Consider the following 27,725-nt stretch of genomic DNA (forward strand, 5'->3'; position numbering starts at 1 on the left):
GCCAGTCTTCATCATCTCCCAGGGATCCATGTGCTGTAAATATACACCCCCAAATTCCTAACCTCAGCCCTGCTCCCCTAAATCCCCTACCTATAGCTTGTTCCCCCAGAATTCCTGACCTCAGACTCTCCTCTTGGAATTTCTGACTCAAACTCCCCTCTCAAATACCTACTTCAGTCCTGCCCCCCCGAATTCCTGACCTTAGCTCATGCCCCCCGAATACCAGTCCCCCCAGAATTCCTGACTCCCCCTCTAAAATTCCTCACCACAGCCCTGTCCCCCTAGTATTTCTGACCATAGCTCCTGCTCAACTCCTTAGGATTCCAGACCCCAGCTCTGTCCTTGCAAGAATTCCTGAGCTCAGCTCCTGACTTCCCCTCCTAAATTTCAATAGCTCAGGCACCAACCCACAAAACACAGACCTGAGCCCCTGCCTGGTCCCGTATCCATATCCCCTGAGGAGACTGCCCCACCCCCAAAGCCCCATACTTCAGTCTTGCGCGCCCCTAGAATCCCTGGCCTTAGCCTATGTGGAGACTGCCCCCCTAGCCTCAGACCTGACCCCCCCACACACCAGAATCCCTTACCATAACCGCTATGGAGGCTGCCCAGTGTTCTCCACAGAACAGTTTGTCTGTTGGGTTGGCATAATAAAGTAACTTTTCCTTGTCTCATTTCAACACCTGGTATTTTAATACTCTCTGCCATAACTCGCCACCTTTATCTGGTTTTATTTTTCTTTTAGATCCCATCTGTTCCATTCCTTGGTGCCTTATTGCTCCTCACTGAATACCATCATGTCAGGATTTTCTAAGCAGCTTCATAAGTCAAAGACTCAGATCGTCACAGATGGTGAGGATAAGAGTTGTTTTGTTTTTTTAAAGATACGCGTAATTTCCCATTTATCATGTAAAAATTGATTCTTTAACAACAAAACATCTTCATTTACACTTTTAAAGGAACAAAAGTGAGGTATTACAAATGCCCAGTAGGGCACACACATCCTATTTTCGTTGCACTCAAAGTAGCGTGAAGTTTGCATCCATCTGAACATGCAGAAGGCGCGTGCTTGTGCACGTAACTATGGGTGACAACAAAATAATATTCACCATGAACAAAATATTACTAGAACATGTAGAGTGGGAGTGAATTACTTGTTGTACACATCGTGAGCTGCACATCATTGTGACCAATTGTACAACTTTGAACAACTTTTGAATTTACTTCAATTGCTTCATTCCTTAGTTATTTTTTGTCAAAGGAGCAGCAGTGCACTACTGGGAACTAGCTGAACACATTGGGTGAACCAATGACAAGAGGCACAAATGAGCAACCACCAATCAGCAGCTAGCTCCCAGTAGTGCATTGCTGCTCCTTAGGTTACCTAGGTATACTTTTCATTATTCATATTTTTAATATTCATTGTAGTTTGATATTTTATGATATAATAAATTACATTGACTTTAGTAATTCCATCTGAGTCTGTTACAGTACAAAATAACCAGAGTTTTCTTGGATTTACACTTTGTGCTTTGTATTTTAATTAACGTTATACTTCAGATTTTCTCCTTTTAACCCTTCGCTGCTAAGCCTTTTTCACCCCAGTGCTGAGCCAATTTTGAGCTTTTTTTGCTACCTACATTTAAACCTTATTGCAAATTTCAATGAATGACCCACACAAATGATATATTGTTTTTTTCCAGCAAGCCCAGCAGATTCACAATATACCATTATTATATTTATATGTCATGGCATATAAAATAGCTGTGCCAAAAACTAAAATGTATAATCATTTCTTAGATTTTAGTAAATAATATTGAAAATGACTCAATGACCACTGTTGTTACTGTGATCCCCTGACTAATGGGTAGCCACATGTGAAATAGGGGCACGTATAAGCTTTTGGGGGTTATAAAATAGATTAGAGAAGCCCCTTTGTTCAGTACAGAAATAAAAGCACATTTTTCTTGCAAGGTGTTTACTGTTACCAGTGATCACCTGACTATACAGACAAAATTCTAACTATTTAATTATTTTTTTGAGAGAGGGACTTGTCTAGTAGAAAGTAAACTTTATTAGTGGTCTATACACATAACAGCTTTTTTTTTATGCACATATGTTTTTTTCAACTTTATTTTTAAAAGATCTGTTGTGTGGTTCCATCATTTGAAAGCGTAGGTGATTTTCTTTCAAATGAGGTTTGTAGCTGCTATGGGAGCTGAAATCAATGGAATTAAATAACCTCCCCCCATCCAGCTCCCTAGCAGCTACATTGAGCTACCTGTTTTTTCCCCCTTTGTGACGTCAACACCTAGTGATGTCATCGGCACTCCCATAAAGTCTGGGAGTCCCGCCCACTAGGCCACCAATGATCACCCGGCATGTAGTTAGGGGGATTGCCGAAAACAGTGTTTAATCGGCGATCCCGCTGCTTGACAAGAAGAGGCAAATGCAAGTTCAATTTTGTTTTACAGTTACACAAAATATATTTAAAAAAGCACTCAGCTATAATATAGAGCAAAAATGTACAGCTCCTGCTCTGTACCATGCACCCTAACCTGAAGCACTTTATACAGCTCTAAAAAAATAGGCAACATCACTGAATTGTGAGCGTGCACAGCTTATGTCAAAGGCTGTGAGAATACCTGAGCTCCAATATGGCCGCCCCCAGTGCAAAGAGGCGGAGCTTCAGTATCTGGCACCTTTAAGCTATTAAAACAAGAGAACAGATTTAAAAAAAAAGAAAAAAGAGCTGCAGGAACAGGATAATTTGCAACAACACAGTAAGTAGTAGCCATTCTAGGGTATTATCCCAGCAGTTTAATGTCCCTTTAAGTGAGTTCTGCCCCTGCGAAGACTGCACTATAATTTCTCTCTAAACTAGATCATTTTTTATAATCATGTCCTTAGTCAAAATGCTGAGATTTATTTCAAAGCATTACAACTCCCTGAAGCTATAAGGTCATTGGTTTTAGAACTGTTGTATTATTCCACACATTTATACAGAAACATCTTTTTTTCAAACCCCCCCCCCCCCCAAAAAAAAAAAATTGTCATCCTCTCTCTCATTTTAATTGTAGACTGTCAAGATGAGGATGACGCCAACCCATTTTCTTTTAAAGAGTTTGTGAAGAGCAAAAATCTCTCGGACTTACCCTTAAAACACTGTGACGGAACATTTTCCAAGGTTCGTAAAAATGTAATATTGAAAATAGACGGTAACAATGAATACATTTATATATATAGGTGAGATATTTATAATAATCCTTACATATATACGTTTAATAATATAAAATCTCTGTTTGTTTGTAAATGCATTTAGGATACTAAACATTCGTCTATGCTACTTCCTGGTTCCTCGTCCCGATCTGTACATAAGGAATCGTATAATAGTTTGAATTTGGAATACAAGGATACATTTTTTAAAGACCCTACTATGTGTGAAGATCTATTGGATGAGGATGAAGATGATGATGATGAAGAAGAAGAAGAGAGTTGGTGTGCAAGTTATCAACCCTCTGTTATTGAGAGCAACCACGATGCCAGCAGTGGGTCCTCGCCCAATGGCACGTTTAATGATTATTTTGGATATAGCGCCAATAAGGTATCAGTGGCAGAACAGTATCCACCATGGGACTTTCCAAGCAGCAAAATCTATGTCCCCACTTCTGCTCCTGGGTCGCAAGCTGAGTCTCATCTTGATACTATTAAGGATTCCCCAGCAGACTTGCAATTCCATAACCTAAAGCTAACGCATCAAGAGGTCCGTTGCTTGTACACAGATTACATTAGACAATAATATCTGAGGTACCGGTTATAGTTTTATAGATGAACATGTATATTTACTATCAAATCTCAGCTGTCATTGTTATATATAAAGGAATCATCTGATGCACAATTTAATCAGGAAGACATCAGTGCATAATATCTTTTATTTGTAAAGTGTCAACCTATAGTATAGGGCTATATATGGGTACAGTTTTTGACGCATTAATCTTTTAACGCCGTTAGGACGTTGAATTTCGTCCGAATTTTGCTCGGCTTTAGCGCCGAAGGACGAAATACAACGTCCTAACCGCTTGGCTTTCCTGAAGCTACTGGCGCTTCCCTGATGGGGTTGCGGTCTGGAGGGCGTGCCTTTCATCATAGGGACGCCCCCCTGACGCGATTGCATCATTGAAATCTCGTGATCACGTGCACTATTGCGATATTTCAATTTTCGGAACAGTTCTTCTGATGTAGACACGTTAACCCCGGCATGAAAGGGTTAAACTTTCATGATTTAGATAAAACATGCTATTTTAAACAACTTTCCAATTCGCTTCTTTTATATAATTTGCTTTGTTCTCTCAATATCCATTGCTGAAATCATACCTAGGTAGGCTTAAGAACCGCAGTGCAGTACTGGGAGCTAACTGATGATTGGTGGCTGCACATTCTATTGTCATTGGCTCAACCAATGCTAGTTCGCAGCAGTGCATTGCTGCACCTTCAACAAAGGATACCATGAGAATGAAGCTAATTTGAAAATGCAAATACGTTGATTAAAATTGTATCATCTATCTGAATCATGAAAGAAAATGTTTGGGTTTCATATCACTTTATGTGTATAGTGTCAGTCACACGAAATAAAAATACTTGTGGGTGAAGCATTGAATACAAATTATATTTTGACAATGTTTGTCTCTATAGAGGAGTGCAGCACATTTGTATAGTTAAGCACTGTGGCTTTCTCTGGTAGTCAAGTGCTTTAAATGGACATTAAACACTTTGAGATGATAATATAAAATAATAAATTGTACATATGTAAAAAAAAATCTGCAATATTCTTTCATTATTTATTTTGTCCCCTTTTCCTGTAATTCCATTCTGAAATTGTGAGCTTTTCAGTTCCTGTTAGAAATGGAAGTGCAGAGCACTGTTATATTCCACACAGCCATTGGCTGCTCACTCTAGTGACCTATTTATAACTGTCCCTAATTGGCCACAGCAGAGAAGGTAACCTAAGTTACAACATGGCAGCTCCCATTGTTTTATAGACACTAAAACTTTTTCTTTCATGATTTAGAAAGAGCATGCCATTTTATACAACTTTCCAATTTACTTCTGTTATCTAATTTGCTTTATTCTCTTGATATTTGATTGGGAAGCATATCTAAATATGCTTAATAGCTGCTGATTGGTGGCTGTACATAAATGCCTCGTGTGATTGGCTCACCCATGTGCATTGCTATTTCTTCACCAAACGATATCTAAAGACTGAACCAAATTAAATAATTGAAGTAAATTGGAATATTGTTTAAATTGTATTCTCTATCTGAATCATGAAAGAGAGAGATTTTGGGTTTAATGTTTCTTTAATTTAGCTAAGGTATTCAAACTCCTCCAGGCAAATATGCATCGCTCATTCCTTACTTCTAACCAGTTTAGATTACCCAGAATATTGTCTGTAACCCGTCTTCTACTCAGCCTTTTGTGAATCAAGTAGGGGAAATTTAAGGATAAAAAAACACAATCTAGCTGCTTACTTCACTAGGATTTTTTTCTTTAAATTATTTTTATGTTGATCCATTTTTTTTTTTTAACTATATGCAACTCAAGTTGATCATTTTTTAAATTGATTTTAGATTGTTGTTTGTTTGTTTGTTTTTAGCTTCAAGAAGAAAATGCCTATTTAAAAAGAAAAATGGTCAAACTTAAGGAACTGAACCAGCATCAGTTTGAAAAGTAAGATATGACATTTATGGTTACATTTCCAAAACTACGTCTGCCGGATTTTTAGTTAGTTCTTTAAATTCCTTTGATTAGGGCTGGAAATTTCTCATAATCAGGAACTAATAAAAACTTTGTATCAGATGAGTAAAAAAAATGCATTTTTTCTATTTGTTAAAGTGATGGTAAACTTTTCCCTTTTTAAAAACAGATCTGGAATGTTAGTGATATTTTAGATGGAGTTTAATTTAATCAGTTGTAAAGAAGTTGCACTATAACTTTTTTTTTTTTAAACATAGATATACCCCATGCTCTGCCGCACAAACTTAAAAAGTCAATTTCTTCTGTTATGTGTGATCAGTCCACGGGTCATCATTACTTCTGGGATATTATCTGCTCCCCTACAGGAAGTGCAAGAGGATTCACCCAGCAGAGTTGCTATATAGCTCCTCCCCTCTACGTCACCTCCTGTCATTCTCTTGCACCCAAAGACTAGATAGGAGGTGTGAGAGGACTATGGTGATTATACTTAGTTTTTAGAACTTCAATCAAGAGTTTGTTATTTTACAATAGCACCGGAGCGTGTTATTACCTCTCTGGCAGAGTTTGAAGAAGAATCTACCAGAGTTTTTCTTATGATTTTAACCGGAGTAGTTAAGATCATATTGCTGTTTCTCGGCCATCTGAGGGAGGTAAAAACTTCAGATCAGGGGACAGCGGGCAGTTGAATCTGCATTGAGGTATGTAGCAGTTTTTATTTTCTGAATGGAATTGATGAAAAAATCCTGCCATACCGTTATAATGAACATGTATGTATGCTCTACACTTTAGTATTCTGGGGATGGTATTTCACCGGAATTACTCCGTAAAGTACATTAAACCTTTTATTAGGTATTTTTCATGTTAAACGTTTTTGCTGGAATGTAGAATCGTTTGCATTAATGAGGTACTGAGTGAATAAATATTTGGGCATTATTTTTCCACTTGGCAGTTTGCTTGTTTTAATTATGACAGTTTCGTTTCTCTCTCACTGCTGTGTGTGAGAGGGAGGGGCCGTTTTTGGCGCTCTTTGCTACGCATCAAAAATTTCCAGTCAGTTACTCTTGTATTTTCTGCATGATCCGGTTCATCTCTAACAGAACTCAGGGGTCTTCAAACTTCTTTGAAGGGAGGTAGATTCTCTCAGCAGAGCTGTGAGACTTATATAGTGACTGTGATTTAAAACGTTGCTCTGTAATTTTTATGTTTAAAATTTAATTAGTGTTATTTTACTAATGGGAACAAACCTTTGCTAAAAAGTTGTGTTGTTTGTAAAGAGTGATGCTATAACTGTTTTTCAGTTCATTATTTCAACTGTCATTTAATCGTTTAGTGCTTCTTGAGGCACAGTACGTTTTTGTTAAATAAAATTGTAACCGAGTTGCATGTTTATTGCTAGTGTGTTAAACATGTCTGATTCACAGGAAGATACCTGTGTCATTTGTTCCAATGCCAAGGTGGAGCCCAATAGAAATTTATGTACTAACTGTATTGATGCTACTTTAAATAAAAGCCAATCTGTACAAATTGAAAAAATTTCACCAAACAGCGAGGGGAGAGTTATGCCGACTAACTCGCCTCACGTGTCAGTACCTGCATCTCCCGCCCGGGAGGTGCGTAATATTATGGCGCCTAGTACATCTGGGCAGCCATTACAGATAACATTACAAGATATGGCTACTGTTATGACTGAAGTTTTGGCTAAATTACCAGAACTAAGAGGCAAGCGTGATCACTCTGGGGTGAGAACAGAGTGCGCTGATAATTCTAGGGCCATGTCTGATACTGCGTCACAGCTTGCAGAGCATGAGGACGGAGAGCTTCATTCTGTGGGTGACGGTTCTGATCCAAACAGATTGGATTCAGATATTTCAAATTTTAAATTTAAATTGGAAAACCTCCGTGTATTACTAGGGGAGGTCTTAGCAGCTCTTAACGATTGTAACACTGTTGCAATACCAGAGAAAATGTGTAGGTTGGATAAATACTTTGCGGTACCGGCGAGTACTGACGTTTTTCCTATACCTAAGAGATTAACTGAAATTGTTACTAAGGAGTGGGATAGACCCGGTGTGCCGTTCTCACCCCCTCCAATATTTAGAAAGATGTTTCCAATAGACGCCACCACACGGGACTTATGGCAAACGGTCCCTAAGGTGGAGGGAGCAGTTTCTACTTTAGCTAAGCGTACCACTATCCCGGTGGAGGATAGCTGTGCTTTTTCAGATCCTATGGATAAAAAATTAGAGGGTTACCTTAAGAAAATGTTTGTTCAACAAGGTTTTATATTGCAACCCCTTGCATGCATCGCACCGATTACGGCTGCGGCAGCATTTTGGATTGAGTCTCTGGAAGAGAACCTTAGTTCAGCTACGCTGGACGACATTACGGACAGGCTTAGAGTCCTTAAACTAGCTAATTCATTCATTTCGGAGGCCGTAGTACATTTAACCAAACTTACGGCTAAGAATTCAGGATTCGCCATTCAGGCACGTAGGGCGCTGTGGCTAAAATCCTGGTCGGCTGATGTAACTTCTAAGTCCAAATTACTTAATATACCTTTCAAGGGGCAAACTTTATTTGGGCCCGGTTTGAAAGAAATTATTGCTGACATTACAGGAGGTAAGGGCCACGCTCTACCTCAAGACAAAGCCAAAGCTAAGGCTAGACAGTCTAATTTTCGTCCCTTTCGGAATTTCAAAATAGGAACAGCATCAACTTCCACTGCACCAAAACAGGAAGGAGCTGTTGCTCGTTACAGACAAGGCTGGAAACCTAACCAGTCCTGGAATAAGGGCAAGCAGGCCAGGAAACCTGCTGCTGCCCCTAAGACAGCATGAACCGAGGGCCCCCGATCCGGGACCGGATCTAGTGGGGGGCAGACTCTCTCTCTTCGCCCAGGCTTGGGCAAGAGATGTCCAGGATCCCTGGGCGCTAGAGATCATATCTCAGGGATACCTTCTAGACTTCAAATTCTCTCCCCCAAGAGGGAGATTTCATCTGTCAAGGTTGTCAACAAACCAAATAAAGAAAGACGCGTTTCTACGCTGTGTACAAGATCTATTATTAATGGGAGTGATCCATCCGGTTCCGCGGTCGGAACAAGGACAAGGGTTTTACTCAAACCTGTTTGTGGTTCCCAAAAAAGAGGGAACTTTCAGGCCAATCTTGGATTTAAAGATCCTAAACAAATTCCTAAGAGTTCCATCGTTCAAAATGGAAACTATTCGGACAATCTTACCCATGATCCAAGAGGGTCAGTACATGACCACAGTGGATTTAAAGGATGCTTACCTTCACATACCGATTCACAAAGATCATTACCGGTATCTAAGGTTTGCCTTCTTAAACAGGCATTACCAGTTTGTAGCCCTTCCATTCGGATTGGCTACGGCTCCAAGAATCTTCACAAAGGTTCTGGGTGCCCTTCTGGCGGTACTAAGACCGCGAGGAATTTCGGTAGCTCCGTACCTAGACGACATTCTGATACAAGCTTCAAGCTTTCAAACTGCCAAGTCTCATACAGAGTTAGTTCTGGCATTTCTAAGGTCGCATGGATGGAAAGTGAACGAAAAGAAGAGTTCTCTCTTTCCTCTCACAAGAGTTCCATTCTTGGGGACTCTTATAGATTCTGTAGAAATGAAGATTTATCTGACAGAAGACAGATTAACAAAGCTTCTAAATGCATGCCGTGTCCTTCATTCCATTCAACTCCCGTCAGTAGCTCAATGCATGGAGGTGATCGGCTTAATGGTAGCAGCAATGGACATAGTACCCTTTGCACGCCTACATCTCAGACCGCTGCAATTGTGCATGCTGAGTCAGTGGAATGGGGATTACTCAGATTTGTCCCCCACTCTGAATCTGGATCAAGAGACCAGAAACTCTCTTCTATGGTGGCTTTCTCGGCCACATCTGTCCAGGGGGATGCCATTCAGCAGGCCGGACTGGACAATTGTAACAACAGACGCCAGCCTACTAGGTTGGGGCGCTGTCTGGAATTCTCTGAAGGCTCAGGGACAATGGAGTCAGGAGGAAAGTCTCCTGCCAATAAACATTCTGGAATTGAGAGCAGTTCTCAATGCCCTTCTAGCTTGGCCCCAGTTAAAAACTCGGGGGTTCATCAGGTTTCAGTCGGACAACATCACGACTGTAGCTTACATCAACCATCAGGGAGGGACAAGAAGCTCCCTAGCAATGATGGAAGTATCAAAGATATTTCGCTGGGCAGAGTCTCACTCTTGCCACCTGTCAGCAATCCACATCCCGGGAGTAGAGAACTGGGAGGCGGATTTCTTGAGTCGCCAGACTTTTCATCCGGGGGAGTGGGAACTTCATCCGGAGGTCTTTGCCCAAATACTTCGACGTTGGGGCAAACCAGATATAGATCTCATGGCGTCTCGCCAGAACGCCAAACTTCCTCGCTACGGATCCAGATCCAGGGATCCGGGAGCGGTTCTGATAGATGCTTTGACAGCACCTTGGAACTTCAGGATGGCTTATGTGTTTCCACCCTTCCCGCTGCTTCCTCGATTGATTGCCAAAATCAAACAGGAGAGAGCATCAGTGATTCTAATAGCACCTGCATGGCCACGCAGGACTTGGTATGCAGATCTAGTGGACATGTCATCCTGTCCGCCTTGGTCTCTACCTCTAAGACAGGACCTTCTGATACAGGGTCCATTCAAACATCAAAATCTAACTTCTCTGAAGCTGACTGCTTGGAAATTGAACGCTTAATTTTATCAAAACGTGGTTTTTCTGAGTCGGTTATTGATACCCTGATACAGGCTAGGAAGCCTGTTACCAGAAAGATTTACCATAAAATATGGCGTAAATACCTATACTGGTGTGAATCCAAAGATTACTCCTGGAGTAAGGTTAGGATTCCTAGGATATTGTCCTTTCTACAAGAAGGTTTAGAAAAGGGTTTATCGGCTAGCTCATTAAAGGGACAGATCTCAGCTCTGTCCATCTTGTTACACAAGCGTCTGTCAGAAAATCCAGACGTCCAGGCATTTTGTCAGGCTTTAGCTAGGATCAAGCCTGTGTTTAAAACTGTTGCTCCGCCATGGAGTTTAAACTTAGTTCTTAACGTTTTACAGGGTGTTCCGTTCGAACCCCTTCATTCCATTGATATAAAATTGTTATCTTGGAAAGTTCTATTTTTAATGGCTATTTCCTCGGCTCGGAGAGTCTCTGAATTATCAGCCTTACATTGTGATTCTCCTTATCTGATCTTTCACTCAGACAAGGTAGTTCTGCGTACTAAACCTGGGTTCTTACCTAAGGTAGTCACTAACAGGAATATCAATCAAGAGATTGTTGTTCCATCCTTGTGTCCAAATCCTTCTTCAAAGAAGGAACGTCTTCTACACAATCTGGATGTAGTTCGTGCCCTCAAGTTCTACTTGCAGGCAACTAAGGATTTTCGACAAACGTCTTCCCTGTTTGTCGTGTACTCTGGTCAGAGGAGAGGTCATAAGGCTTCGGCTACCTCTCTCTCCTTCTGGCTTCGTAGCATAATTCGTTTAGCCTATGAGACTGCTGGACAGCAGCCTCCTGAAAGAATTACAGCTCATTCTACTAGAGCTGTGGCTTCCACTTGGGCCTTTAAGAATGAGGCCTCTGTTGAACAGATTTGCAAGGCTGCAACTTGGTCTTCGCTTCATACTTTTTCCAAATTTTACAAATTTGACACTTTTGCTTCTTCGGAGGCTATTTTTGGGAGAAAGGTTCTTCAGGCAGTGGTTCCTTCTGTATAATGAGCCTGCCTATCCCTCCCGTCATCCGTGTACTTTTGCTTTGGTATTGGTATCCCAGAAGTAATGATGACCCGTGGACTGATCACACATAACAGAAGAAAACATAATTTATGATTACCTGATAAATTCCTTTCTTCTGTTGTGTGATCAGTCCACGGCCCGCCCTGTTTTTTAAGGCAGGTAAATATTTTTTAAATTATAATCCAGTCACCACTACACCCTTGGCTTCTCCTTTCTCGTTGGTCTTTGGTCGAATGACTGGAGGTGACGTAGAGGGGAGGAGCTATATAGCAACTCTGCTGGGTGAATCCTCTTGCACTTCCTGTAGGGGAGCAGATAATATCCCAGAAGTAATGATGACCCGTGGACTGATCACACAACAGAAGAAAGGAATTTATCAGGTAATCATAAATTATGTTTTTTCTAGAGCAGAGAATATTTTGCAGTATAATGTCACTTTAAAGGGCCATTAGAGTGTGTGTGTGTGGGGGGGGAATTACATTCTCTAACTCGGTAGAGCATGTAATTTACTAGTGATTCTACAAATAGGTTAAATACATAGTTAAAGTATCACACAGGAGCCACAGAAAACTGTTGGTTCCAATCGAAAACTGCAGCTGACCCAATCAGCAGCAGTAGTCAAAGTACAAAACTGCATGATTGCTGCTGCTGATCGGATCAGCACCAGTTTCCGCTGATCGGATCAGCACCAGTTTCCGTTTGAGGGGGTTTAGACACATAGTATTGCAAGGTCGCTGGTGATCAACTGACATAATTTAACAATTATGCATAATCTCCCGTTCTAAATAACATCAACCTATTTTCTTTATAAGAATTAAAATCCTGGAAATGAATCTGGAAGAGAAGATTCTTAAAGAGGAAAAGGAAGCACGGGATTTGGAGTCTATGGTACAGCAGGTAGAAAACAATCTGCAGATGATGACGGTAAGTTTGTGATTTTGTTGTCTGATGTGTCATCTGCTGTACTAAACTGTTCTCTTTAGCCACTGTACAAGTAAAATGCAGAGCAGCCGGTGTCGAAATATCAAACCACTCGGAATGTGGAACCCCGTCACTTCCGGAGACGTGATTCCTCTCAATCCGATTGGTTGCACATGCCTTTGATGAAGGGGTAAATCGCGAAACATGTCAGGGAGTTAGCCAGAGGAGTCATGGGATCCTCGTTTTTAATAATAGTTGAAACAATTTAAATTTGCATAGCACCTTACTCTCTATGGGAAGCTATCTAGCCTTTATGATATTGGGTATTTAATTGTTCAGCTTAACACAACCTACACGTGTTATCATCCCCATTGGCGTTTTGTTTAAGTGGTCCACTTTTTTAATTTTTTTGCTACTCATGTTACATAGTGACAAATAACGGGGTCATAATACTTAAATCTTGACTTAGATTATGCTAACATCTACGCTAATTACTATTTAGCACAGATTGCGGGGTTATAATACCTATACCTTTTTCTCAGACCGTATATACAATCATACTTAAAGGGACATGCCACCCACATTTTTTCTTTTATTATTTAGAAAGAGAATGCAATTTTGAACATCTTTCTAATTTACTTATATTATCTCATTTGTTTTATTCTCTTGATATTCTTTTGATGAAAAGCATATCTAGATATGCTCACTAGCTGCTGATTGGTTGCTGCACATAGAAGCCTCGTGTGATTGGCTCACCATGTGCATTGCTTTTTCTTCAACTATGGATATTTAAAAATTGAAGCAAAATAAATAATGGAAGTAAATTGTAATGTTGTTTAAATTTGTATTCTCTATCTGAATCATGAAAGAAAGATTTTGGGTTTAGTGGCCCTTTAAGAATCAGAGTGATATAGTAGCTTGATATTTAGGAAGTTCACATCGGCTGTGCAGTTATATAATATGGGGCCTATTTATCAAGTGTTGAGCGAACATGATCCACTGTAGCGGATCATGACCGCCCGACAGCATACATTGTCGGCATTTATCATTGCACAAGCATTTCTAGTGAAATGCTTGTGCAATGCCGCCCCCTGCACACTTGCGCCCAATCGGCCCGCTAGCAGCGGGTGTTAATCATTCCGATCGTATCTGATCGGGATAATTGCTATCCGCCACCTCTTGGGTGGCGGATGAGTTAACTTTAGTTTCCTGCTGCATTCGCAGCATGATAATTCGGCCCCAATGTATCTAACACAACATTCTGTTTAACCTTGGTTAAAATTGCATGTCCATGCATATAACTTGATACAATAATAAACCATTACTCCTCAATGCCTTTATTGAATATGATATATGCAGCACCCATTATTTAATTGCAATATATATTGTATACTTTATCTGACTGCATATTTTCAGAGTTACATTGTTGAATATCTATCTATTAAGGAGTATATCAGTTAATGGTGTGTAATTTTACCATTAGCATGGTCATCCATCACTTTCAGCTAATATGACACAATTATCTCTAAGGTAGCTCTGGGATTTTTCTACTAACATTTACTAACCTACATGTCTATTAACTATCTATTTTACCACCCACATCCATAATTACTCCTAACACATTCATTTAATGTGAGCACTACTGCATGGGCAGAGATTGTGTACGAGCGTGTGTATTAGAAACCATTATGAAATTGAACTGGTCAAAATTCTGGGATTAAAAAGAGCATCAACCAATTAATAATGGCTATGATGGACAACGGACACTTTAAAAGGGAACCAATTACCAGCGGATAGTATCCGATTCCCTTAATCCTCCTTGATGAAGTCCAGTCACAATCTGGATGAAATGCGTAGAGGTGTGAAGTAAATTTCTTGCACATTTTGGTTTTATGAACTTTTTTATATATTTTCTTTGTTTGCAGATATTAAATGTACCCAATTTGTGCATTTAGTACTATTGCTTGTTGTTTTTCTAAATTGTTATAATTCAGTATAGGAATTCCTGAGAATATTGATTTGTATTGGCATTAGCGCTTTTTTAAAAATTAGCTTTTAACATTCATTTAATTGTATTCTATTCATAGAAATTATCTGTGCTGAATATTTATGCAGGGAAGTATTATCTGATATAACTTGCCCACTCACCTATATAACAAGTACAAAATTAAGTACTTGATCATTCTGGTGCTATTTACCTTGTTCTCACTATTTGCTTTTATTTGTGTTTTACCCCTCTTTTAATATAAATAATTAATAACGTTTGTTTTTAACCACAGTGTGTTCCCATCCATAAGGGACTTACCATGTTATAAATAAGTGTGTGTATATCATTACACAGCATTTCATATTTCTTGTGTTTTCTATTCAGAAACATATAAATTACCAGTGGTACCTATGGTGAGGAGTGCTATTTTGTATACACTTCTAAAGTTGGTTTTACCACTATTTGTCTTGTTCACTCTACCAGTATACAGCACCCACTCCCTCTTTTGATCTGATATAAATTTTAGTATCACAAATTGGGTCACCATTATTTAGTGCCATTCTCTTTCTCTCTCCTCTTCCCTCCCCTTTTTCGTACTAAGTTGTCAGGATTTCTACTTCACTATCGAGCTGTAGAAAGGAGGAACACTGAGAATGTCTAAGTGTTCATTTTGCATAGTAGATGAGGTTGATTAAAGACAGAAGTCCATCAAGATCAACCTATACAAATCTCTATATACTTACAATAATAGCTCCAGTTGAGCTTAAATTAATCCCATTAATAAAGGTGACCCATTTAACACAAGCTATCATATCCCTGAATTATTTATCTAGCCAGAAATGTATCTAAACCATTTTTAAATGTATCTAAGGTTTTGGCATTTACTACCTCCTTAGGTAATGAGTTCCGCAATTTGATTGCTCTTACAGTGAAAAAATGTTGCACGGCACAAGAGTGTTTTGGTTTAACCTTTTGTAAATCTAACTATAACACCTGGAGACGCTGACAGCTTCTTGTATAGACAGATATTATAAAGACAGCAATATGTGTTAAATGGGATATGTATGGAAAATAAAGAGACATTCAATCATAAGCTGCTATCACTAGACATACTGTGTATTTGTGCCTTCCTGGTGCTTTGTAGTCATTCCCCCTCTTTACCAAATGATCCTTACTATCATTTTTAACCAATCAGGAGATGTTTAAGAGGTTTCAGAGTGTGGTGATGTTCGCTTGGTCCTCTTTTCTACAACAAGACTCACACAAGACTTGGGGACAAAATCAATGACTGATCCCATGACAATTAAAGGGACAGTAAGGTCAAAATTAAACTTAAATGAACGGGATAGAGCATGAGATTTTAAGCAACTTTCCAATTTACTTCCGTTAGCATTTTTTTTTAGTTCTCTTGATATCCTTTTTTTAAAGACTAATCCTAGGTGAGCTCAGGAGCGTGCACATGTCTTTAGCCATCTAGCAGCAGTGTTTATTTATTATTAATTTTATTTATAGCAATGTTATACAAATATACATACACTGCTGCTATAGACACGTGCATGCTCCTAAGCTCTGATCAGCCTAACTAGGTTTACTCTAAACAAAGGATATCAAGAGAACAAAACTAATTTGATAATAGAAGTAAATTGTAAAGTTGTTTAAAACAAGCATGTTTAATCTTAACTTTAATATCCCTTTAAATATTAATGACAAAGGGATTAGTAACGTTCCCCTACTCCCTACGGAAGTCTGACATATGGGTATCTGCATCCCTGATTTTACAGAACTTTTTTTTGAGGCTGGAGAGTATCCTGCAGTATCCAGTCCCCTGGTCCTACGACAGGATCAGTGCAGGAGCTCATTTCTATCTGCCCCTAACTGCTACAGCAGAGGAGATAAAATTAATATACTCATGGCTTTTCAAGAGATATATCGGTGGACTGTAGAACACTACAAATATTGTAGGAGAGGGCTACAGACAGAGAAAAGCTGCCAATTAGTAGCGCATCAGGGCAGCACAATGTTATTTACATATTATACCAAGCACCCTTTATACTAACATAATGACCGTGACTACCCTTGTTGTGTGCACTTTCAAGACCAGATTGGCTCTGCCAAATAAGGCAAGGTGTGGGCGGAGTTTGTCTTATGAAAAACAATTGCAGCAAACAAGACTAATTTGTTTTAAAAACCTTTAGACTTGGCTGATATGTTATTCTAAAGGCGCATAACAGAAATGTTTTGTAATTACAAGGTCTTTACTCTCCCTTTAAACTAAGATTTCTTCTTCTTTTGGAACATTTATCTTCATTTTTTCCTTTTATGTTTTGCAGAAAAGAGCAACAAAGGCTGAAAATAATGTCACAAAATTAAAACAGGAAGTGGCTCTTCTTCAGGTAATAAGAAAACCCAAAACATAGTACTTTGTTCTAGGGCTGCACGATTAACCACATATGCGGTTTTTAAACCGCTTTTAACGGCCACGATTTAAAAACTTAGTGTGCGATTTTTAGCCACGCCCAGAAGTAACATCACTCACCCCTTGTGAACAGGCTTAGCGGCGACTGAAGAGAAGATCCTGAGCGCACACGTCACAGGTCTCTCCCTCTGAGCAGTCAGCGTTCCTGGGATGATCCCGTGGTGGAGGGGCAGGTGATTGGTGGACTGGTGTTACTGTAGCATGAGAGTGGCCCATCGGAATTTAGCACCGTCACGACACCGGCTTTTTCATTACAGGCGGTGCTGTGGGATCATGATACTTCCTGTTCTGTCACTACAGTTCCTGTGAGCCCCCACGTCTTCACATCTGAGGGAAAATATTAACTTGTTCTAATGTTTAAAATGCACTGAGGTCCCTGGGAGGCAGCTGAGAGGCTAAAACGCTAATAAAGTACCATAAATTAATATATGTGATACGTATGGAAAATAAAAATGTACTTCATGTGTTTATTGAAATAAATAAATTGGTAATATATCACTTAGCACCTTTATTATGCACTGTGTTTTAATTTGAATTAGTATTTTCTAAGCTACCTCCCAGGGACCTGAGTACATTTTAAACGTCTATGCCCCGCCCCTCCTCCGCTGGACCATCCCAGGAACGCTGACTTCTCAGAGGGAGAGACCCGTCGCGTGTGCAAAATTATATTTTATTATATTTTCTGTTGTTGAGTGGTAGATTTTTTTATGTTTTGCAATTCATCACCTTCAGTTTCTAACGGAAATAAATATCTTTAAGAATAAGTATTGAATTTGTACTAATATGCACTCTTAAAAAAACATGAAACCCAAAAATGTTCTTTCATGATTCAGATAGATTATACATTTTTAAACAATCTGTCATCAATTTTGCTTCACTCTCCTGTGAGCTATCTGAACACATGTGTAAGCCAATGAAAATGGGCATACACGTTCAGCCACCAATCAGCAGCTAGCTCCAAGCTCATTAGCCTATCTAGATATGCTTTTTAACAAATGATACTAAGAGAATGAAACAAATTAGATAATAGAAGTAAATTGGAAAGTTGTTTAAAATTATATTCTCTATCTGATTCATGAAAGAAAATGTTTGGGTTTCATGTCCCTTTAATAGCATTAGAAGCCTTTTGCACTATACACATATTTCTGTTAAACATTATCACTATTAGAAGCAGCTTACTGACAATCTGCTGTCTATGTGCTTAACACCAGTGACGTCACTTGACACATTATGTGCTTGAGACAGACGCAGTGTCCTATGACTCTGTCTGCAGCAAAATATGTGCAGGATAAAAGCGCATAACGCATTATTACTTGCATAGGATTATGTTTTTAACACTTTGTTTAAGTCCGCTCTGAACTGGAAAACGTGTATGGGTTAAACACATAGGTATAGAAAGCAACAGTGCAATAACACATTACATCATTTTCTTATTCCAGTAATAATTAAATGGGCTAAGCTAGAAAAGGAAAAGCAGTTTAAAGGGACACTAAACCCAATTTTTTTTCATGATTCAAATAGAGCAGCAATTTTAAGCAACTTTCTAATTTAATCCTATTAGCAATTTTACTTTGTTCTTTTGGTATCTTTATTTGAAAAATCAAGAATGTACGCTTATGAGCCGTCCAATTTTGGGTTCAGCACCCTTGATAGCGGGCTACATTTAGGCACCAATCAGCAAGCGCTACCCAGGTGCTGAACCTAAAATGGGCTGGCTCCTAAGCTTTTATTTTCTGCTTTTAAAATAAAGATACCAAGAGAACAAAGGAAAATTGATAATAGGAGTAAATTAAATAGTTGCTTAAAATTGCCTGCTCTATCTGAATCATGAAAGAAAAATGTGGGTTTAGTGTCCCTTTAAGAAAGCAATATACATCCCAAAAGTTTTAAGTACATAAATGCCAAATAATGTAAGAATGTAGTCAGGTGTCAGTGTTTGCAGATGATGCACAATTAAAGGAACAGTCTACTTGATTTTTTTTTTATTGTTTAAAAAGCTAGGTAACACCTTTACTACCCAGCTTTGTACAACCTACATTGTTATATTAAAGTGATTGTAAAGTTTATTAAATTACTGCCCAGTATCTAAGTAAACTTTAAAACAGGGGCACTTTAAAAAAAATAAGTGCCTTTCGAAATGTTAATGAATTAAATATTTGCTATTGAGTGCTGGTAAACATTGCGCCGTTCCTCGCCCGCATTTCATACTGTATTTGGCAGATCGATGAAAAATCCGGCTTCCTCCAATCGTTGCATGCCCCATCTTGCTCGTGAGCCCCGCCACAATTTGAGCAAGCCAGATTTGTCATCGATCCGCTAAATGCATTATGAGATGCGGGCGGAGGAACAGCGCAATGTTTTTCAGCACTCAATGGTAAATATTTTTTTAAAAAAAGCGTCTTTCAAAATGTTAATGAATTAAATTGCCCCTGTTTTAAAGATTACTTTTATATACTGGGCAGTAATTTATTCAACTTTACAATTACTTTAATATACTTTATAACATTTACATATCTGCTTGTTTCTAAGCCCCTGCAGGCCGCCGCTTATCTCAGTGCATTTTATTAGCTTTTTCTCAGCCAGATAGTGCTAGTTCATGTGTGCCATATAGATAACATTGTGCTCACTCCAGTGGAATTAGGCAGGAACCAGCACTGATTGGCTAAAATGCAAATTTGTAAAAAGCACTGAAATAAGCGGGCAGTCTGCAGAGGCTAAGCTACAAGGTAATCACAGAGGTAAAAAAGGGGTATACATTATACAAATTAGGCTTGGGCATTCGGCAGCTTTGTTAGCTGCTGAATGCGGAAATATGCGGCCACTCGTGTAACTTGGGCAATTATCAGTGCCGGATTGATTCTTTTGAAAGATCATCACACTAGGATCTGTGCAAATCCAGATCTTAGTGTGGTGATCTTTCACAAACATAAATCCGGCACTGAAAATAGCTGAAGCCCACGAGCGGCCTTCTACATCCACACCGTTAGCTGCTAAATGCCCATACCTAATACAAATATATACAAGGCCCATATAAGCAATTATCAGCTGACTTCTTTATTAATAACTAGTCCTAAAGCCTGTGTACACGGGCCATTTTTTGCAGTACAGCGGTCCCACCCCTTGCTCTCTCTCTCCCCCCTCTCTTTTTCTCTCTCTCCCCTCTCTTTTGCTCTCTCTCTCCCCTCTCTTTTGCTCTCTCTCCCCTCTCTTTTGCTCTCTCTCTCCCCTCTCTTTTGCTCTCTCTCTCTCCCCCCTCTCTTTTGCTCTCTCTCTCTCATCCCTCTCTTTTGCTCTCTCTCTCTCTCCTCCCTCTCTTTTGCTCTCTCTCCCCCCTCTCTTTTGCTCTCTCTCCCCCCTCTCTTTTGCTCTCTCTCTCCTCTGCTCTCTCTCTCCTCTCATTTGCTCTCTCCTCTTGTTTGCTCACTCCCCCTCTCTTTTGCGCTCTCTCCCCCACTTTTGCACTCTCTCCCCCTCTTTTTTTTTTACTCTCTCCCCCCTCTCTTTTGCTCTCTCTACCCCCTCTCTCTTTTGCTCTCTCCCCCCCCTCTCTTTTGCTGTCTCTCTCCCTCTCTTTTGCTGTCTCTCTCCCTCTCTTTATCCCCCCCTCTTCTGCTGCTCTCTCTATCCCCCCTTTTTAGAGCTCTCAGTCTCACTGACTGCAGTCGGCATCTGGCCCCGTCCACGTCACGCCCGGCCCCGCCCACGCCCGGTCACGTCCACGTCGCAGCCGGTCACGCCTACACCACACGCGATGCCAGGAGGAGGTCAGTTGGAAGGCCAGGTGTGTTTGTCCTCGCGCGCAGTCTCTACTACGCATGACAGCTTTGGACAAACACACTTGGCCTTTTATTATATAAGATACTTCACAAAGGACAAGAGACTTGAGATTTCACCTGCATCTGTGTAAGGGGATATGTACAGCCTAATGAGGTGCTAAGTGCTAAATAAATATTCTCATAAGGAGCAAAGGTTTATGTGCAGAAAAGCATTCTGGGAAGTGATGTGTGTACGTTTAGTGAATGCCTTAGATTCTCATCATTGGTTTCATTTATTTTATCACTGTCACTTTTAGATTCAGCTAAACACGTATAAGTCTGAGAACGAGGCTCTACGTAAAGGAGAAACTGCAGGTATGAACGCAGTAAAACAGAACGCATCCCTCGCTTTAGAGAACCTTCACAAAGTTGTCAGTGGTGCACAGTCTTCCATAAAGTAAGTAGATTATTTTCCCTTATAAATGCCACATAGTTAATTTCTTGCTAACCAAAGATTTGGCTTTGTTTAAAGCTGACTTACGCCTTATGGCAGTGCCTAGGTATGAGTAAAAATCAAACCATCAGGTGCATTTTATAGAAATGGTAAATTTACAATTTCAAGGACCGATACTATACACTTACCCTTAAAATGTTTAATTAAGTGTAGTGAAAAACATTTTTAATGCCCTTGGTTGTTTTTTTCCTGTAATTTAAATTTAGAAAATTGTTTTCCCCCCCACTGCCCCTGAGCTTCTGCACTCTCAAAGCAGTTACTGTATCGCCTGCCTGGTGTAGTGGACAAAAGACAGTTTTCAGTGTTAAATTACAGGAAAAATTAGCAAAATTAATATGCATGGTGCATTTTTTATACTGTTCATGTATAACCATTATAGAGATAAAGGGTCTGATGATTTATCGTCATGAATATCAATTAAGAAAATCTTTTGGGGATTTTTTTGAGTATTATATTGCAACTTATTTGTTTTTCTGTCACATACATAACTCTGCATAGCGGGATAAACATTTTTCAAGATAAAAATTGCCTTTCTAAAAGTCTTAGAGGGACCTCTCAGTACTGACGACACTGCTTAGAATCTTAGATAATCTCGCCAGAGCGCAGAGCTGTAGATCATTGGGCCCTTAGTTTTTGGTTTAATGTCCCTTTAGTCTAAGACAAGTATTCTTATTCTCCTCCTTGGAGAGCCAGATAATCTCTGACTTGTTTCTGTTAATTTAAAATCCAGTAAACAAACCATATTCATTAACTCTATTATTTTTCGGAAATTTACATGTATTTTATTCACAAATACTATATAAGTTATCAGCATACATTACTAGCTGGATCTCTTCATTTGCTATCTTTTAACCCTTCATATTTACTTTTTAACCAAGTTGCCAATGGTTCCAATAAGAGATTAAAAATCAACGGAGACAAAGGGCAACCTTGTCTTGTCCATCTATTCAATTTAATTGACAGATATTCACAATTATTCACCATGACAACTATTTACAAAATCTATAATGCCCTTTTTAACGTTTCTATGAAACATATGGGAGTGCAGCAAATAAATTTGTTAAAGGGATAGTAAAGTCAAAATTAACATTCATAATTCAGAAATAGTATGTCAATTTAAACAACTTTCCATTTTGCTTGTATTATCAAAATCACTTTGTCATCCTTTGTTAAAGCATATGCCTAGGTATGCGGATAGGAGCTTAGGCGCGTGCACATATCTTCAGCAGTGTTTGCAACATTGTATAACATTGCTGCCAGATAGCAATAGACATGTGTACACTCCTGAGTTAACAAAGGATACTAAGGGAACTAAATAAAATTAATATTAGCAGTAAATTGGAAAGTTGTTAAAAAAAAAAACTATATCCAGCCAATTTGATTCATTGGTGATTAACTAAATAGGAAATGTATGTTTATGCACAATGGATACTGCAGTATAGATGTTTACTGGCATTTAGGGATATATCAAACTGCTATACTGGATTACAAGGTCTGTCTTTTTTTTTTTTTTTTAAATGTCTGCCTTCCATATTAAAATCGGTTCTAATAAATATCACAAGGAAAATATTGCGTCTCATTTAGCTTTGTGTTGTAATAATATTTGCATTTTAATAATTAACCAGTAATTTGCAAAGTAGTTATCTGTGTATTAATCTGTGATTTACACTTCTTTTCTCTCATTTTACTACTCCTTATAGGCAGCTACTGTCCGGTGCCGAAACGTTAAATCTAGTGGGTGAACTGCTCCGGTCCATAGACAAAATCGCAGAAATTCACGAAGAAGGTGTACCATGAATAGTATGCAGACTTCTTAAATTAAAAAATTGCTGTTAATGGTTCACTATACAGCCACTACATACCAGAGATTTATATGTACTATTTTTATAAAAATATTGTTCTCAGTATTCAATTCATCCACATTTCATAAATATTTAATGTCTTAAGTGTTAACTGGACCTTAAGAAAACTTTTTTTTTTATTTTTTTTTTATTTTGGGATCCTACCTAAATGGAAACATTAAACATTTGTCTGTACGAGACACACTAATACAGCAACGCATTTATATTACAAACAAGCTTTACAGTCTCTAACCAAGTGATAAAATGGACTTTATTGTCAGGACTTAACTTATGTTTTTAAATTTAGGCACGAGGTGACATGCGCCATTGCATTATATACATAAATAAGTGGTAACAAGTATCTCCATTAAAACCCCATTTTATTGTTAATATCAGCAGCGCTAGATCCACATCTGGATCCTGCTGCAAGCGCTGCTGATTGGCTCAGAGGCAGTTTCTACTCAAGACCAGCAGTGCTCTGTGGGGCTTAAACCATGTGATTAACACCTCCTATGGGGTTTAATCACAGAGCATTACAGCAAGTGTTAAACCTACATGCTCTAATGCAGTGTTTCCCAACCGCAGTCCTCAAGTACCCCCAACAAGCCTAGTTTTTATTATAGCGGAACCAGTGCACAGGTGAAGTAATCAGCTGATCAGTAACCATGGTTACTAACCTGCTCTCATCCATCAGATGATTATTTCACATGTGCTCTAGTTCAGCTATAATGAAAACCAGGACTGTTGGGGGGTACTTGAAGACCGCGGTTGGGAAACACTGCTCTAATGCAATAGAGCATGTCACTTTAATGCTACAGTGGCATTTTAATGTCTATGGAGATGGTTTATGTTCCCACCAATTTACACAGTGGAAACTAGGCCTGTTTATTTTTATTAATTTAGGGAACAGTAGTGTTTGTATTCTTGCATAATCTGTGGTTAACTGTAAGTGTGCAGGTAATAAGTGCTCACTCACATTAGAAGCTAATTCGTCATTGAGATCAGCTGCTTCTCCCTGCATGCGCATCGTGACCCAGATTGTCAGGGTCTCATAAAGATCAGAGTGCTTAGCAAGACACATGCATTCAGCAATACAGTCCTTAAACCCCAGGACTATGTGACATATAGCCAGGTTGGAACCATAGCTCTAATAGTAGTGCATATGATTTGTGGCACTGCCAACTTGTTGTGTTTGTAAGCGGTTACCCCCAAATTGATAGTTAAAGTAGTTTACTTAACCCCTGTGTGTGTGCTAGGCAACAATACATCCTTAAGTAGCCTGTAACTGTAGGCAGTTTGTTTATGCTAACCAACAAGAGGTAGATCCAGTCATGTGCCATACCACTCGTTCCCTTAGAGTAAGTGCAAAACCACACTCTTGTGTCCCTCCTCTACATGGTGATTAAAGGGGAAAAACATCTGTGAAAGTGCTGTAGTATAACTAGACTCAGTCCAACTTTCACCTCTGTTCATCTTGCAGGACACAAGAGCGTGCAGGGTTCATACTCTAGAGGCGGCGGTAAGGCATGTGATTGGCCGTAACGCCAACATGAGCATATTAAAAACCTGCATCTGGCTATGGCAACCAAAGGGGATGAGTTCCAGCACATATGGGGTTAAATAAACATTTATATATCTATTTAAGGGTAAAGGTTTACAATCACAGTATGTTAGCAGCACCGTACGGTATCTACCTTGCTATTAGGTCCACGGTTTAGTGCCCCTTTAATGCTGCTGGAATGGACGTTACCCTGTTTCTGTCCAACAGCCTGGAGAAAAGCCAGAGCTCATTGGTTATGGTTCTACTGTACCTGGTGAAGAAATAGAATTGAGAAGTCGCACTCCAATGCTGCTTGTGATTGCAAGAGAACGTTGCTGTATAACTCAGCAGTCTATGATAGGCGTTTATGTGCATCAAATTGTGACGTCCAGTTGGCAGCCGCAGCCGAGCAATGGTCAGGTTTCTGTGGCTATTTCGCACAAGAACCATGATGGCAGAATACAAATACCACTGCTTCCAACTCAACATTGTACCAAAACCGGAAAACACTTTAATACAACCACGTACATTAATATCTCCCAGTTTTAATGAAAGGAACATCATCATAGTAGCTGCACATAGATGCCTCTTGTGTGTGTTCAGCTAGCTCCCAGTAGTGAATTTTATTTCTTTCTACAAAGGATAACAAGAGAATAAAGCAGATTTGATAATATAAGTGACTTGTAATGTTCCTTATAAATGTATGCTCTATTTATATCGTGAAAGAAACGCTTTGAGTTTAATGTCCCTTTAAAGGTTGTATAAATCTATGCTTAAACTAACCGTATGTGCAATTGATACTTCATTCCTCATTGGCTGAAAGGAGCCATTCCCACTGCCCTGTCGGTGCATTCATTCATCAAAGTTTACAATAAACCTAGTGCTATAAACTCAGCCATAGTAAAAAAATATCAAAGGAACATGCATGAAGTTAAAGGGACACAACTATAAATGTGTTTTCCTTTTAATGCGTTCCAAATGTCTTATTATACCTACTGCAGAGTATTAAATGTATAGGAAATTATTCCTTCATGTTTATTTTTGTATTTGAAATGTTTTTTTTTCTCTCATTATAAACATCACCTGCTGGACAAGCCTTTAAAATGAGCTGAGCTGCTAATGATATTTATGTACTAAAAAAAAAAAACATCCTCATAGTTAGGTATTGAAATGTTAATTATGGTTGGGGAGTTCAATGAGCACAACCAGCTATTTCAGATACAAAAATCTCTCACCCCACACACACACAGGGGGATTAAATAGTGGTATTGTCTCCTATTAGATTTTTTATTTTTGTTACTCATATCTTCAGTATATGTGGTGGTTTATATTGGCAAAATCAGCTATTTTAAATCACAAAATAAAGGTAAATGCGTTGTTTGCAAACATTTAAATACACTCCAGTAAGTAAAATGAACCATTGTTATCAAAATAAAGTTTAAACTGCATTACTTCACATCCTCTTATTTTACTACCTTAACATTGGGAAGACAATAAAAGAGAAGCTTGCGCTCCCATTCATTTTTATATATATATATTTTTTTTTTATCTCGCCGTTGCGCAATGCTAAGTAACTTTAGGGTGATGCTTTTGACTTAAAGGGACATGCAACGCCCACATTTTTCTTTCATGGTTCAAATAGAGCACATGATTTCAAATAAGTTTTGAAATTACTTCTATTATCAAATTTGCTTTGTTCTCATTCTATTCTTTGTTAAAAAGCACCCTTTTAAATGTATCCTTTCCTATATTTGAGTAAAAATGACTGACTTATTTTTTCATTTCACTTTATTAAAAAAAAGTTATATTTGTCTAAATAAATTCTAAAATGTTGTAAATATATATTTTGTTTACTAATCCAAACTTATTTATGTTAAGTAAAATTAAACTAAAATGCACTTTTTATTAAACGTGTAAGGCTTTTAACACTGTTCTGTTTAACTACCTTATTAATACGTTGTGTCTACAGCACTTTATATAGATTTAAATTCACTTTTATTGTAAATATTCAGGATCAATTCACTCCCAGTTACTTCTGATTTCAAAATACCTTTTTTCAGTTACATTGTTTGAAACTGATATTTTTGTTAAAGGGACATGAAACCCCAAAAATGATTCAGATAGAGAATACAGTTTTAATAAACTTTCCAATTTACACCTTTTGTCACATTTGCTTTGTTCTTTTGGCATTCTTTGTTGAAGGAGCAGCAAAGCACTACTGGGAATTAGCTGAAAAGATCAGCTAAGCCAATGGCAAGAGAAGCATACGTGCATCCACCAATTGGCAGCTAGCTCCCAGTGCTGCATTGTTGCTCTGAGCATATTTAGGTATGCTTTTCAACAGCCGAAAACCAGAGAACAAAGCAAATTAGTTAATAGGAGTAAATTGGAAAGTTATGTAAAATCACATGCTCTATCTGAATCATTAAGAAAAATGTGGGTTTCATGTCCTTTTAACTGCCCTTTGATTGGACCAAGTGCTTCTCATGTATATATTCATTGGCTTTAATAAACATTTTCCAATTATTTTGATGTTTGCGTTTCTTATGCCTCTGTAGTGTAAAAGTGATTTGTAGTGGCCAGGCAAAGCATGGGAGTCATAAGGAGGGTTTATATTAAATGTTAGCTGCTAAATGCAAGGATATTTAGATGCTGTTGGCTATGCAGGAAGTTTAAATCCTACAGATATTGGAGGAAAAAGAGAGAAATAAAGATGATTATGTTATAGCCACAAACTGTGTATACAACAACCTGATGGAGGAGTTTTCTGGCAATAGGTGTCTGACGTCATTGTCTAACAACACAGTGGTTTATACCAGGTGCAGTCTGTATAGATTTATATAATGGCCATACTTTTTTACTAACCCAGTGAGATGCCTGTGCCAGCCCTGCTGGGCACCTCTCCTATGCACACAGTGAATTTCTTATGCTAGGCCATATGGGCACCATTTATACACATAGTGACTGCCTTGTCAAGTCCTGCTGGGCCCCGATCATATACACACAGTGACCAAGCAGCACGTGATCCCTGCTGGGCTTCTCATGTATACACATGCCATCCCTGCAGACTTTCTTGAAAAGCATGTGCCAGCCCTATAGCAATCCTGCTGGGCTCCTTTAATCTGCACACATGCCATCCCTGTAGTAATCACCC

The 27,725-nt window shown here is 38.9% G+C and overlaps 1 protein-coding gene across 1 annotated transcript; it reads left to right on the plus strand.

Moving 5' to 3' along the window:
• On the plus strand, nucleotides 1-27,097 carry ENTR1 (endosome associated trafficking regulator 1). Its single transcript, XM_053695570.1, has 9 exons — nucleotides 1-35; nucleotides 746-852; nucleotides 3,081-3,187; nucleotides 3,323-3,763; nucleotides 5,654-5,727; nucleotides 12,350-12,461; nucleotides 16,776-16,838; nucleotides 20,994-21,133; nucleotides 22,891-27,097. Exons 2-9 carry the CDS (start codon nucleotides 798-800, stop codon nucleotides 22,985-22,987), a joined length of 1,089 nt encoding a protein of 362 aa, XP_053551545.1. The 5' UTR covers nucleotides 1-35; nucleotides 746-797; the 3' UTR covers nucleotides 22,988-27,097.
• Nucleotides 27,098-27,725: the final 628 nt, after the last annotated feature.

This window comes from Bombina bombina, chromosome 12 (genome assembly GCF_027579735.1).
Source record: "Bombina bombina isolate aBomBom1 chromosome 12, aBomBom1.pri, whole genome shotgun sequence".
In the NCBI taxonomy this organism is placed as follows: Eukaryota; Metazoa; Chordata; class Amphibia; order Anura; family Bombinatoridae; genus Bombina; species Bombina bombina.